The following is a 16170-nucleotide window of genomic DNA, read 5'->3' as shown; positions in this document are numbered from 1 at the left end:
CAGTTGACTGGTCATTCATAGGTAGTCTGGGTCCACAACCCCAACAGCCTGAGAATTGCTGGCTCCTTGGTTGGAACCGGCAGTACATGTTGTTCCTCCTCCAAAACCAGTCCCAGAAGAGCTGCACTGCCTCCTTTCATCTAATCTGGAGCATGTGTAGAAGGCATGAGAAGCAAGGTCTCCTTGGCCCATAGTGGTCTGGTCTGACTGGCCCCAGTGTCACATACTGATGTAATGGAGGGAGGGAGGGAACAATTACTCTCAATGGAGAAGAGACTTTAGTGAGATTGTAACAGCTTGATATAGTCAGAGACCCAATGTGAGATTCATTGAGATGACACTGCACACCTTACAAAGAACTGGGATGAGGCAGAGGCAACCAGATTTCTTTGGGACCAGAAAGGAACCAGAATAAAATCTTTTTGGATACTCTATCATGCCCAACTCAAAGGGCATGTCTACACTAGAAAATTATTACAAAATAACTTATTTTGAAATAATAATTCCCAAAATAACTATTTTGAAATAATGTGTTCACACTCCAGGGAAGCCTCAAAATTAGTCCAAGGTAGGCTTTCTTAATGTGGACATGCTACCTTGACTTAGAGCCCCCAGGAAGCACTGGGCAGTAATTACTCTGAATGACTCTGGGGAGTAGTTATTTTGAAACGGCAGCAGTGGAGCATCCACACTACCACTATTTTGAAATAACTATTTTGAAATAAGTGTTATTCCTCATGGAAAGCAGGAGTTGTTATTTTGAAATAACCAGCCCTTTATTTTGAAATAACAGGTTTGGTAGTGTTGATGCGCCACTTGTTATTTTGAAATAAGGGGAGTTATTTCAAAATAACTCTGGGTATGTCTACACTACCCCCCTAGTTCGAACAAGGGGGGTAATGTATGCATACCGAACTTGCTAATGAAGCCTGGATTTGAATTTCCCGGGCTTCATTAGCATAAAGCCGGCTCCGCCATTTTTAAAAGCCGGCTTGTTCGAACTTGTGGAACGAGGTGTACAGATAGATCGGAATGGCTACCTAGTTCGAACTATCTAGCCCGTGCCGCGTGTAGCCACGCGGCACGGGGTTCGAACAAGCCGGCTTTTAAAAATGGCGGAGCCGGCTTTATGCTAATGAAGCCCGGGAAATTCAAATCCCGGGCTTCATTAGCAAGTTCGGTATGCATACATTACCCCCCTAGTTCGAACTAGGGGGGTAGTGTAGACATACCCTCTCTAGGGTAGACCAGGGCTAAAAAAGACTCATAGCTCTTAAAGTAACATGGTCTTATGAGAAGAGTCTCTGAAAAGGGATGGGAAGAGTAAGGTGGGGGAAAGGGAGGGAGATGATTATGTATCCAGTGTGTTGAATACCTATTTGTCCAACATGATGTTCTGCCATGCACAATACAAAAGGGAATGTTGTGATCATAAGAGAGGAGAGATCATAGTGGTGCTGTCTTCAATCAAAGAATCAATATGACTGCCTTCATGTAGCAAATATCAGGTGAGAAGAATCCATTGCTGTGAAATATGAGGGGTATCTTCGAGAAGGTCTTGATCTTCTGTCTGCTGGGACCTCTGATACAACAATGATCTCAGGTAGGGTTGTGGTTTATTTTAGTAGTGGAAGTGTAGACTCTTAGGCTATATCTACACTACCAGTTTATTTTGAAATAAGTTGTTTCAAAATAATAACTCCCAAAATAACCATTTCAAAATAAGCTTATTCCTCTTCACAAGCAGAAGTTATTATTTTGAACTAACAAGCCCATTATTTCGAAATAACAGGCTTGGTAGGGCTTGTCTAGACTACATCTCCGATGTAAATGAGCCCGATCAAAAATGCAAATGAAGTGCAGATTTAAATAGCTCACGCTTCATTTCTATATTCACGTCCGAGTGCTGTTTTGAAAAAGAGTATTTCGAAAGTGAAACCGCAGTCTAGATGCAGTTCTTTCAGGGGAAAAAAACCCTTTTTCGAAAGATCCCATATTCCTCATTTTTTCAGGAATACACGATCTTTTGAAGAAGGGTTTTTCTTTAAAGAACCGCGTCTAGACTGCAGTTTCACCTTCGAAATACGCTTTTTCAAAACAGCACTCAGACACGAATATGCAAATGAAGCACGAGATATTTAAATCTGCGCTTCATTTGCACTTTCGATCGGGCTCATTTACATCCCTCTTTCAAAAGAGGAATGTAATTTAGACGAGCCCGTAGTGTGAATGCTCACCTTGTTATTTCGAAATAACTCTTCAGTGTAGATATGCTCTCAGTGAGGAAAGTGTTGTATGAGAATCTTTCAGTATGTGCATAGCATCACCTGGCAGAAGATAGCTCTGAAAGGGTAAACCCTCAATTGTAGTGTGCAGCTCTGTTGGAATTCTGGAAGCTTGCAGTCAGGATGAATGCCTCACGGATATAGCAGTGGCAACAAAACACGGGGCTGTCAAGAGCAACTATTTTTGCCTGAAATTATGTAAGTTAAAGTGAAATAAGAACAAAGTAGTGCTATGTTCTTACAGCCTATATGCCAATAAACACCCCACATTTATCTCTCTCAAAACGATTATGGAGTTTTTCAGTGCTGTTTTGGTTATTACCTTTTTTTTTACTTACTCTTAATGCTAATAATTTATTCTCTCTCTTTTCTGAAGCACTCTTGTGCAACAAAAATAGATACAAGTACTAGCAGGATTATGTAATTTCCTCCCATCAATTGCTGAAATAGACAAATTGAATTTAATATTTGCATTCATGTCTGGAACAAGCTTAAATGGATAACAGAACAGATCATCTTTTTTTTTCATGCAGCTCCTAATCTTTTTGTCTTGTCTGGTTTGTTGCTTACATTTATTCTTATACTGAAGCTGCATCTTTGATTTAGTGTCTATACATAATACTTTGTTCTTATTTTAGAGCACAACAACACAGATACTAACTACCATAGCTGGAGTAACTGGTGTCGTGATCACTTTGGCTTTCATTCTGATCACGACTTCATCCACAGAAATCATCAGAAGATCATTCTATGAGGTCTTCTGGTATACCCATCACCTGTTTTTGGTTTTCTTTATTGGTCTGGTTATGCATGGTATGGGGTGAGTATATTTACATACTTACACACGCACATATTTATAATATCCTGTGTGAGGTGATTATATATGATAATATTAACACTTTCAAGGTTAACACATGATTGTAATATGATAGAGTGGGTGAGTGTGAGTGTGAGTGTGAGTGGGCAGGTTGCTGTGATTTAGGCAGCAACCAAGCAGCAGTTTTGTGTATCACAGGGATTCTTAAAAACATGACTTTATCACCTCATCACCTTAGTGGATAGAACCCAAGAAGCTTCCATACTTTTGGTCCCTTAAACCATCAGGGACAAAGTATGATATTGTTACTCAAACTAATGATTACTATTATTACTTCATTTTATTTATTTGTAATATCATAAGGTATGTCTACACTACCACTCTAGTTCGAACTAGGGTGGTAATGTAGGCAACCGGAGTTGCAAATGAAGCCCGGGATTTGAATTTCCCGGGCTTCATTTGCATATAGCCGGGCGCCGCCATTTTTAAATGTCCGCTAGTGCGGACTCCGTGCCGCGTGTAGTTCGGACTAGGCTTCCGTGAAATGAGGAGTAACGGTAGTTCAGACTAGGAAGCCTAGTCCGAACTACCTAGTCCATGCCGCGTGTAGCCGCGCGGCACGGAGTCCGCACTAGCGGACATTTAAAAATGGCAGCGCCCAGCTTTATGCAAATGAAGCCCGGGAAATTCAAATCCCGGGCTTCATTTGCAATTCCAGTTGCCTACATTACCACCCTAGTTCGAACTAGGGTGGTAGTGTAGACATACCCATGGTTCTTACAGCTAGGAGTTCTAGTCATGGGCCAACACCCTATAGTATTAGGTGCCATACACTTTACAAAAATGACTGTCCATGCCCCAAAGAGCTCACAGTCTAAGTCCAAAACAAGAAACAACAGATGGATACAAACTAGTGGGGAGCCCAAGAAAACAGTGAGACAATATTGGTCAGCACAACAAATTTAATACCTTACTCCATGAGTAGTCCCACTGACTTTTCTCTCCTGTCCTGTTCAAATACTCTTAGTGTATATTTGCTCTTCTTAACAATGCCACACTATCGTCTCAAAAAAGAACACCTGAGAAAATAATAATGAAGTGCTGAATCATCAATTAGGGTATGTCTACACTACAAAGTTAATTCGAACTAACAGACGCGCTTAATTCGAACTAGGTAAACCTCATTCCACGAGGACTAACGCCTATTTCGAATTAAGTAGTTCGAATTAAGGGCTGTGTAGCCACTTAATTCGAACTAGTGGGAGACTAGCCCTCCCCAGCTTTCCCTGGTGGCCACTCTGGGCACCACCAGGGAAACTCTTCTGCCCCCCTCCCAGCCCCGGAGCCCTTAAAGGGGCACGGGCTGGTTACGGTGCCCGTGCCAGGTACAACCCTGCCAGCATCCAGCCAGCAGACCCTGCACCTGGCACAGCACGAACCAGCCACCCGCTGCCACCCAGCCCTCCCCCTCTTCCCGGGACCAGGTTGGCGGCTCCCAGGACCCTGCTCAGGTCCGCAAGAGGCGGGCGCCCGCCTGGTCTAGTGCAGACATCTTCTCCGCACTAGGCACAGGAAAGTGGCCGTCTAGGGCAGGATAGCTGCCAGCCTGGCCACCCAGGAGCAGGTGTGCATGAAAATCAGAGTGGTCCAGTGAGACCACCGACCCTGAGCCCTGAGTTTAGAATGGCCGTACTGGGTCAGACCAAAGGTCCATCTAGCCCAGTAGCCTGTCTGCTGACAGTGGCCAACACTAGGTACCCTGGAGGGGATGGACCGAAGACAATGACCAAGCCATTTGTCTCGTGCCATCCATCTCCAGCCTTCCACAAACAGAGGCCAGGGACACCATTTCTACCCCCTGGCTAATAGCACTCCATGGGCCCAACCTCCATCACTTTATCTCACTTCTCTTTAAACTCTGTTCTAGTTCTAGCCTTCACAGCCTCCTGCAGCAAGGAGTTCCACAGGTTGACTATTTGCTTTGTGAAGAAGAACTTTCTGTTATTAGTTTGAAGCCTGCTACCCATTCATTTCATTTGGTGTCCTCTAGTCCTTCTATTATGGGAACTAATGAAGAACTGTTCTTTATGCACCCTCTCCACACCACTCATGCTTTTATAGACCTCTATCATATCCCCCCTCAGTCTCCTCTTTTCTAAGCTGAGAAGCCCCAGTCTCTTTAGCCTCTCTTCATATGGGACCTGTTCCAAACCCCTGATCATTTTAGTGGCCCTCCCCTCTCTCACCCTCTCTCTTCCCCTCTCCCACCTCCTTTTCCCAGTCTCCCCGAGTTTTGTTCAATAAAGAGAGTTTCTATTTCTGAACACACGTGTCCTTTATTTTGTAGATCAGGAAGGAGGGCTAGGGAGGGGTAAGTGGAAGGAGGTGAGGGAGGAATGGGGTACGAGCCCCCGATGGGGAGGACTGGGGTGGCTCTGCGGGTTCCTCGGGATGGAAGCTCTCCTGCAGCCCCCCGATTGATCCCCCTCCCCGGATGGCAGCCTGCGGCAAGTGCAGCCGGGCTGATGGCCGAGTGCTGTGATGTGCCAAGTGTGGGCACTCAGGGCACTCCAAGCCAGGACTGCTTTGCTGTCCCTCATCGAGTTAGACAACCCCTGAGAACTGTCTGGGCGGGGTGGGGGTCGGGTCCCTTTAAGCACAGCCCTTGGCTAGCCTGAGACAGCTCAACGCTCTAAATCCTAATCTGATGCCCTGCCGGCACTGCTTCCGGCCATCCTTAACCCCGGTTCAGGGCCCACTCAATGTGGACATGCTAGTTCGAATTAGCAAAACGCTAATTCGAACTAGTTTTTAGGTTTAGATGCACTAGTTCGAATTAGCTTAGTTCGAATTAACTAATTCGAATTAAGTTAGTTCGAATTAGTGCTGTAGTGTAGACTTACCCTTAGCGATTTAGCCCTTAGATAGTAGCAGTTTGTGAGGGAGATTGTTAGAGCTCTGCTCTCAGATATCCACTTTACATCCATGGGTATCCATGATTGCAGATGTGGATATCTGTGGGTCATTTTTGTGGATAGAGATGTGGACGCAGATACAAATTTTATATACATGCAGGGTCCTGACGACTGTGGCTATGTCTAAATTGCAGGGTTTTTTCAGAAAAAGAGACGCGCATATCTTTTTATGCTTTTTTTCAGAAGGGGCTTTTCTGAAATTTGACCTGTCTACACGGGGCCAAATTTAGGAAAAACCTCCTCTTTCAGAACATCCTTTATTCTTCTCACCAAGAGGAATGCTGAAAGAACACACCAGCTTTTCTGGAAACTGTTCCAAAAAAGCAGATGTGTTCCCTTGATATGGCAGAGTTTTTCCGGGAAAATTCTGCAGTCTAGACATAGCCTGTGACTCAGAATATTCAGTCTCCCTCCTACATTGCTGCTTGCTCCTGGACATGAATAAACTGCAACAAATGTCACAGGTGCACTTCTGGGAATGCCAGCATAGCTACTCAACTGGACAAAGGAATGGCAACAGGCAAGGCTCTGCCTACTCCTCACCCCCTTTTACGTCTTCACATTCACCTGAGAGAGAGAGAGAGAGAGAGAGAGAGATGTAATAGCTCTATGGAGCCCCTTCTATGTAGGAACTAGGGCACACTAGCACAATGGTTTAAGGATGTACCTTTTATCCCCACTAGTCCCTTGCACTATGGCACAGGACAGATCATGATCTGGCCCAAAAGAAATCTGAAATGGAAAAATAAGGCCAACAATATGTTATCTCCTCCTCTTCATCCACAATCTGCACCAGCTCTAGTATATTTTTAAACTCAATAGTTGAAAAGAATATGCTCAAAGAAATTCACTTCATTGTAAATTCTTTAGGATAAAGAAATCAGAATTTAAATAAGTTAACAAAGAACCAGACATCTCATTAGGGCTCTTCTCAATTATTTGGTGCACTTTAAGTACATGTCTTAAATGAGCAAAGAAAAAAGAGTAACTATTATTTATTTTTTCTGCACCGCACCAGCTATTCAGCTATAGATGAGGACAAAGTCTCTATTCCAAGGAGTTTGCCTTCTGACTCAATCCAGATGAGACAGATATCCATGTTACATGTATTGACTCACCAAACTGCAAGAGGTGTTGCTGCATACTTATAGCATAGCATACACATTCCACTTGGTGGGTTGACAATGAAAACCCTATAAACATTATGGAAGAGGTATGGTTGAAATTATCTGTAAGAACAACATTAAGACAGAATACCAGCTGCCATATTTCTCTTTCTGCATTCAGTGCAGTATTTGTAAACATACTGGTATACTGGGCCATCCTTACCCATACACAGAATATGCAGTTGTGCCGGGCACCTGAAAATTTGGGGCACCACTGCGTCTTAATGTCTACTCACCTATGTCTTCCTATCCCAGTTTTATGTCTCTGCTTCCTCTGCAGAGGATCTAGTTAACTTAAAAGTGAAAAAAACTGCTGGACCTATTAACAGAAGTTGTGAAAAAGCCATGCAAGTGGTAATGAAGCCATTTAACAGGCATTTGCCAACTCCTGTCTGTTTCTGAATGTACTGTGTTAGTCTATAGGAACTTAGTTTAATTTTTTAAAAATATTTCCTTAGTGTGTTACTGAAAACTATAAAGTCACATCTCTAAAATATCATCCTCAACTGAATGCCATTGGGCATAAGGGCACCAGTTTACTAATCCAGCATAGGACCCCATAAAACCTAAGGACGGCCATGCTGGTATATGAAAAGAACAAAAGAGACCATTTCAATTGTGTATATCTTTTTTTCTTTTAATATGTTAAGTCAGCTCGTCCGAGGTCAGACACCACAGAGTCTGTTGCTGCACAATGTCACATATTGTAAAGAGCACTACTCAGAATGGGAGAAAGTCACTCATTGTCCTTTGCCACTATTTTCTGGCAGTGAACCTGTGGTAAGAATGATGCTTATGCTTCTTTTTATTTATGTCTATTCTTGAGGAAGTACAATGGCACTGTCTAGACTCAGAATGCTGGAGTTCTGTTCCTCAGTCTGCTGCTGGCCTGTACAGTGACCTCAGACAAGTAGGAGCACTTTTCTGTGCCTTAATCTCCCTCCCTGAAATATGAGAACAATGAAGCTTACCTCTTTTCTAAAGTGCAGTAGCATCTGCGATGAAAAATGCTTGATATCATTATTTCTCAATAATTGTTTTTGGTATAGACCCTTTAGTCAGAATCAAGCCTTCTGTAAATAAATTCATTACAGCATGTTTGTGATTTGTTATTTATTCAGTATAAGTAATGTGCGTGATAGCTACATTATATAAATATAAAGAATAGGGCTGTGGATTAATCACAATTAACTCACGTAATTACAAAAATAAATTGCAATTAAAAATGAGTCATTATTAACTGCAGTTTAATTGTACTGATTAACAGTAAAACACAAATTGAAATTTATTAATATTTTGGATTTTTTCCTACATTTTCAAATGCATGTATTTCAAGTACAATACAGTATACGAAGTGTGTAGTGCTCAGTTTATATTATTTTTGTTACAAATATTTGCCCTGCAAAAATGATAAACAAAAGACATAGTATTTTTCAATTACTCTCATACAAGTGCTGTTGTGTAATCTATTTATTGTGAAAGTGCAATTTACAAATGTAGATTTTCTTTTGTTACACAACTGCACTCCGACTTAAAACAATGTAGAACTTTAGCTCCTACAATCCTATTCAGTCCTACATGTTATTCAGCCAATCACTGAGACAAACAGGTTTGTTTAAATTTACTAGAGATACTGCTGCCTACTTCTTATTTACAATGTCATCTTGAGAGTGCGACCAGGCATTCACATGGCACTTTTATAGCCAGCCTCACAAGATATTCACATTCCAGATGTGCTAAACATGAATATGTCTCTTCATGCTTCAGCCACCATTACAGAGGACATGCTTCCATGCTGTTGCCGGCTTCTGCTTGATAATGATCCAAAACAGTGTGGTTTGACATAGAAGTGAACAGCTTTATCTTCTGGAAATGTAAACGAACTTGTCTGGCTGAGTGAGTGGCTGAACAAGAAGTATGACTGAGTGGATTTGTAAACTCTAAAGCTCTACATTGTTTAAGTTTCAAATGCAGTAATTTTTGTACATAACTCTACATTTCTAAGTTCAATTTTCATGATAAAGAGATTGCAGTACAGCAGTGGTTCCCAACCTTTTTTATACCGGGGACCAGCAAACCCATTCACAAACTTTTGGGAATCTGGTAACATTTTATTTGCATATCTGCATATTCATTATGCAAATAATGAATATGCAAATAAACAAATACATGTTACCAGTCTGCCAAAAACTCTGGCCCCCAAAGACCCCCCAGTGCCAGCCCTAACCCCCCATTCTCCAGCACCAGCCAATGACCCCAGAGTCCTCTGCATCCAAACCCTCAAGTGCCAGCGTCCCACCCTCAGAACACCCCAGGGCCAGTTCCCCATCCCAAATGCCTCAGTGTCAGCCCCCCCACCTCTTAGAGTCCCCCACCATCAGACCCCCCAGTGTGAGCCTCCTGTTTCTAGAGCCCCACTGCACCCAGCCTCACCAGAGACCTCCCTAGTGCCAGCCCCCAATATTAGCCCCATCCCCAAAGCCCCACAGTGCCAGCCCTGCCCCTATATCCCCCCTCTACTAGCCGCACCCCTAGAGCCTCCCCTGTGCCAGCTCCCTACCCTGGATGCCTCAGTGCCCCCCACCACTTAGAGCCCCGCATCCCTTAGAACACCCTAGTACTAGCCTAGCCCCAGAGCCCCCCCCCACTATTAGCTTCACCCTCAGAGCCTTCCAGTGCCACCTCCCTGCCTCTTAGAGACCCCCACCTTTAGAGCTCTCCAGCACTAGCCCCACCTCCAGAACCCCCAGTGCCTGCCCTGCCCCCCTCACCTAGCCCTGCATTGCCTCCCAGCCACCAGCTGAGCACTGCTGCCAGGATCACAGCAGCTTTAAGGTTGCTGTGCTAGGCTCCAAGCAGCCCTTCCACCACGAAGCAAAGTGCTTTTTTGTGTTGGGGAAGAGACCCTGCCTGTGCCTGGTGCTGGTTGGCTGAGAGGCAAAGCAGGACACGCCTCTCCCAACAGCCACAGCGGGAGAGGTGTTCCAGAGCCCCACCCCCCAGAGCCGCCACAGCCCGGCAGCCAGAGGTCCACAGCCCAGCAGCGGGTCGCAGCCCAATGGTTGGGAACTGCTGCACTGTAGTACTTGTGTTAAGTTAATTGAAAAATACTACTTTGTTTTTTACAGTGCAAATATTTATAATAAAAATAAATATAACATGAGTCCTGTACAATTTGTATTCTGTGATTTAACTGAAATCAGTATATTTGAAAATGTAGAAAATATCCGAAATATTTAAATAATTGGTATTCTATTATTAACAGCATGTTTCATCTCATGATTAATTTTTTAATCATTTGACAGGAAATTCTGTCCTCTAAAAACTTTCTAAGGCAGTGGTTTTTAACCTGAAATCAGCAAAGGATTCAGCACATCAATTTAAAATGGTTACAGGTCCACAAATGAAAAAGGTTGAAAGCCACTGGTTTAAAGAATAAACATATAAAAGATAAGATGCTGTAGGAAATACAGAGATTTTTTTTTATTATGGCTTTAATAGAGGTTACCCAAATATCAGACACACATATTAAGTTGGAAATAAAAATTATATCCTTGCTTTGGGACATGTATTTCCTACCATATAGTCTTGAAATATTAAAATAGGTGAGAAGAACAGAATTAGAAGCAGGGAATTTAAAAAGAAAAGGGAGAAAAGCAAGAAAAATATATCTGAATAGTGGTTTTGCTACAAGATTACAAATCCACTGGAGGTAATTAAATAGTAGACATGTACAGCATATCAGATGTCTAACATCTAAACAAAGCCATTTAACTTTTCAACCTAAAGATTTTTAGACTGCACATACACAATTTTAAGAAAGAAAAAATACATTGAGAATTTTTAAAATACTGAATGTTAATATTTCTTCTACCTTCTAGTGTAGTGGTTCTCAAACTGTGGTCCATGGACTACTAGTAGTCCACGGCCACCTTTCAGGTGGCCCGCAGCTCGAGCTCCACCCCCTCGTTCCCCACACAGAGGGAGCCCACACTGGTGCTCCAGGCCCCCCCCCCCATCCCCCGGTGAGTTTGGAGTGCCAGCACTGGCTTCTCACTGTGGGGGAAGGGGGAGAGAAAGCCCCGAGCTTAGAGGCACTGTCTTTAGGGACAATGATGAGCTGAGTTTATGCTTTCACTCAGAATCTTCTGACTTTTGTCAGCTTCGTAGAATTATTTAAATATGTATTTTTAAATTTAATTTTCAAGACTTATCCTAGGTAAATTGCAACTCCAATCCCTTAGCATCATCTCAAAGAATGACATAATCTGAATGAAGATTTCCTTCTCATAAATGATGCTTTATATCCTAGTTATCATTCCAGCTTGCATGCCCAAGTCAATGTTTCAGCAAACAAATATTGATTTAGGTGGCTTGAAAAGCCATATCTTTTTTAGGTCTTTAGTTCACTTAAACGAGCTTTCTCTGCATTCTTCCATCTATGAGACTGGAAATATGATGGCATACTCTTTATAGACAAATATCTACATGTTTGTGGTCTTGCAGATTCAAATGCATTTAATTATCTAAAGCTATTATAGTCCTGCTGAGTACAGTTATAGCTAATATACATGATCAGCTAAGAATCTTTGATTATTATATTGATCAGTATATATGATCAGCAAAGTACAGTGATCATGTATAATGTCTATAGTATGACCAGTTTAGTACATAAATCAACTTAGTCCAATTATTGAAACAGAACAGATGGATTATGTGACAAAAATTGCATATTGGATAAATGGCAGGCCCAAAGCCAACAATGAGAGCACTGGAGAAAAGCGAGCTATCTCTAATCTGAACACTCTGAAATGTCTCAGAGTCTTTGTTACAAATATAGGGGAGTAGGACTCTGGCTTTGTACTCCTTGACCTAGCAATATACATACAAATCCTTTTTGAATGTTAATTGGCAAAGTTTTTAAAAGGAAGTTCTTGGCCAGCAGGCCAGAATACAGATGTACATTAACACAGCTTTTGTAAAGTCTCAGAGGGGTAGCCGTGCTAGTTTGTAACTTTAAACACAATGAGTAGTCCTGTGTGGCACCTTAGGATATGTCTACACTAGAAAATTATTTTGAAATAACAAAATTTGACATAACTCCCAATTTAACAAAATTGAAATAGCATATCCCCACCATGGGGAAGCATTGCTGTTAGTCAGAATTATGTTGAAATAGCATATCCACAATGATTGGAGCCTGCCTCGGACTTAAAGTCCCCAGAAGCTTTCTGGGGAGGGCACTAGGAGTGCGGAGACTTTCTGTAGCTTTCAGGGGCACCTCTCTACAGCCACGACTCACAGGCCACTTCTCCACTGCCTCCCCACTCACAGGAAACAAAAGGGATGCAGTGTGCTCTGGTTGCCTTTGTAGACACCACAGTACTTGCAATAGGGAGCCAGAGCTGCTGCAAAGCAGTGCTAGGCTCACAAACCTTGCGCTGTACTTCATGGCACAGTTTGTCCAAACTGCTTGCATGCTGCTTCAGCATGACGAGGACCAGCCTGGATCACAGGCCCTGATCTCCCAGGTCGTGGCACTCTTGCTGCTGCACATGTCCCTCAATCCCTTGGACACTGCGGAATGGTGCATCTGGCTGCAGAACACCAGTTTGGAGTGGTGGTACCACATCATCGAGCAGCTTTGGGACTATCAGCAGTGGCTGCAGAACTTCTACATGTGGAAGGCTAGCTTCCTTGAGCTCTGCAAGTGGTTGGCCCCTTCTCTCAGGTGACAGGACACCCACATGCAACCTGCCATCCCCCTGCAGAAGTGTGTTACCATTGTACTTTGGAAGCTCGCCACACCAGACAGCTATCGCTCTGTCAGAAACCAGTTTGGCACACAGGGCCGGCCCACAACATTTTGGCATCTGAGGCGGGGAGGTCAAATGACGCCCCCATGACTCCTCACTTGGGCCAAAACTTTGAAAGGTCTCAATTGTGCCTTCTTCCTGTTCTACTCCTTTCATGGTACTACAGAGAGAATACATATGCACCAGCAGCAGAGACAAGTTTTTGCGGATGGGCAACAGAGGGTTTTTGTGCAAAAAAAGCCAATCGACTAAAGCACAGTTGCTCTGGTGGCTATTCTGTGAATAGCAATCAGAGCTTTCTTTCGAGAGAGTGTCCATGCAGTCTGGATGTTCTCTTGCGGAAAAGCGCATCACTTTTGCAATGCGCTTTTGTAGTGTGGACACGCTTTTGCGCAAGAAGTTTTTGCAGAAGATCTCTTCCACAAAAAGCTTTTTGCGCAAAAGCCTGTAGTGTAGACATAACCTCTGTAGACAATACAAGAAATGTGCTTTCTTGGTAAGTCAACCAAAAGCCATAGAAGAAAGGTTTAAATCATCTCATTTTATGCTAACTGCTGATTTAATCAGAAATGGAAACATTTTGTAACTTAAGTTTTGTTGTTTTTTTATGTACAATGTCCTATAGGCTTGGAAATGGGTTTTAGGTCCTGTGGTGATATACATCTGTGAAAGAATTGTTAGGTTCTGGAGATTTCAGCAAGAGGTTGTCATTACAAAGGTATGTAATACAGTCTATATGTCTGAATAAATAGCAACATACAAATGAAATGTGTTCTATCAACAGAAGTTTTTTATCTGCTAGTTTTGCTGATGACCTCTGTGCGCTCTGTATCTTTATCTTGACCACTAGCTTCATGAGCTCTTCCACTAATACCATATAGTTTTGCAAAATACTGCTTTTATTATTTGGTTTTAGCATGTAAGCAAACTTGATCCACAATATACCATACTGATGAGGCAACCTGCGGTCAGATGATATCTCTACCTCTTTAGACTCATTGAGTGAAATACTGATCTTATTAAAGTCAGCAGCAAAATTTCCACTGACTTTAATGAGGCCAGGATTCTATCCATAGAGCCTGGAGACCCAAAGGGGGTTATGAGATATATCCTTAATTGATATAAAATCTTCATTTCTCCATTGAAGTCAATAGAACTATGACTGCTTATATCAGATGAGTATCTGCCTCTAAGTTCAAGGCCTGTGGATTTCATTGACATGATTGACGAAGAGTCCTGTGGCACCTTATAGACTAACTGAAGTGTAGGAGCATAAGCTTTCGTGGGCAAAGACCCACTTCGTCAGATGCATGTAGTGGAAATTTCCAGAGGCAGGAATAAATATGCAGGCCAGGATCAGGCTGGAGATGACCAGGTGGATCCAATCAAGGAGGATGAGGCCCACTTCTAGCAGCTGATCTGGAGGTGTGAATTCCAAGAGAATAGAAGCTGCTTTTGTAGTTAGTAAGCCATTCACAGTCTTTGTTTAATCCAGAGTTGATTGTGTCAAACTTAAAGATGAACTGTAGCTCAGCAGTTTCTACACACACCGCACCATAATAACTCGAACTCAGGAACCAATCCTTGCAACAAACCTCGGTGCCAACTCTGCCCACATATATACACCAGCAACACCATCACAGGACCTAACCAGATCAGCCATACTGTCACTGGTACATTCTCCTGCACATCCACCAACGTAATATATGCCATCATGTGCCAACAATGCCCCACTGCTATATACATCGGCCAAACAGGACAGTCCCTACGTAAAAGAATCAATGGACACAAATCTGATATTAGGAATGGCAACATACAAAAACCTGTAGGGGAACACTTCAATCTTCCTGGACACACAATTGCAGATCTAAAAGTAGCCATCCTGCAGCAAAAAAACTTCAGGACCAGACTTCAAAGAGAAACTGCTGAGCTACAGTTCATCTTTAAGTTTGACACAATCAACTCTGGATTAAACAAAGACTGTGAATGGCTTGCTAACTACAAAAGCAGCTTCTATTCTCTTGGAATTCACACCTCCAGATCAGCTGCTAGAAGTGGGCCTCATCCTCCTTGATTGGATCCACCTGGTCATCTCCAGCCTGATCCTGGCCTGCATATTTATTCCTGCCTCTGGAAATTTCCACTACATGCATCTGACGAAGTGGGTCTTTGCCCACGAAAGCTTATGCTCCTACACTTCAGTTAGTCTATAAGGTGCCACAGGACTCTTCGTCGCTTTTGCAGATTCAGACTAACACGGCTACCCCTCTGATGATTGACATGATTGTAAATTAGGAATAATTCCACTGAAATCAACTGAGTTACACTGTTGTGAAACCAACTTATGTGACATCAGATTCAGGTTCTATGGGTAGAATCCTGGCCCTGTAATGATAATTGTGACCTAAAACGTGGTTCGTTACACAGGCTTTGACTTCTCGAACCCATAACGCAAAATACCATATAATACGTGCAATGTTGAGTAAGAACAGCACAATGATATATTGTATAGTGCATTGTCCACTACAAACTAAAAATCTAATGTGTATCCCCCTTTTGGGGAGGGCAGTTCTAGAACTGAACTAGAGAAGCTTTGTAACTTACTAGAAAGGAACATGTATTCATAATTAACACAGCAGAACAGGACAAATAGATATTTTATTGTGATTTACTCATGGTATAGGTGGTGACTCATTCCTCTGGAGTACTTGAGCTCCATATGAAGAAATGTGGCTTTAAAATGGAACCTGGCCAGTATATATTTCTACAGTGCCCTTCTGTATCACAACTGGAATGGCATCCTTTCACGCTTACCTCAGCTCCTGAGGAGGAATTCTTCAGTGTGCACATAAGAGTAGTTGGAGATTGGACGGGAGCTCTATTCAAGGCCTTTGGAACAGAGGAAAAGGTCTTTAAGGAGCCTTGGAAGCTACCAAGGTTTAAATACAAATCTTTGTGTTGCCTTTTGTAGAATACTAGATGATAATTTTGGAACCATCTCAGTACGTCATTATGCTAAATAACAATGGATATGGAAATGAACTTAGAACTCTTAGTTATCAAAAAGTTCTGTCACAAATCTCTGATTCAGGATCAGCTTATACAGAAATA

General features: G+C 42.6%; 1 protein-coding gene across 2 annotated transcripts in view; it reads left to right on the top strand.

Annotated features, from left to right (window-relative positions):
* NOX3 (NADPH oxidase 3) overlaps positions 1-16170 on the top strand; it is a 412418-nt gene that overhangs the window by 374144 nt on the left and 22104 nt on the right. For both annotated transcript variants that reach the window (XM_075924491.1, XM_006114980.4), the window contains 4 exons: positions 2924-3105; positions 7894-8023; positions 13685-13777; positions 15743-15996. In XM_075924491.1, coding sequence (XP_075780606.1) covers positions 2924-3105; positions 7894-8023; positions 13685-13777; positions 15743-15996 — 659 coding nt within the window. The remainder of the gene's footprint in view (positions 1-2923; positions 3106-7893; positions 8024-13684; positions 13778-15742; positions 15997-16170) is intronic.

The sequence above is a fragment of the Pelodiscus sinensis genome, chromosome 3 (assembly GCF_049634645.1).
Source record: "Pelodiscus sinensis isolate JC-2024 chromosome 3, ASM4963464v1, whole genome shotgun sequence".
Classification (NCBI taxonomy): Eukaryota; Metazoa; Chordata; order Testudines; family Trionychidae; genus Pelodiscus; species Pelodiscus sinensis.
The sequence above is the reverse complement of the archived record's forward strand: the minus strand, read 5'-3'. Positions and strand labels throughout refer to the sequence as shown.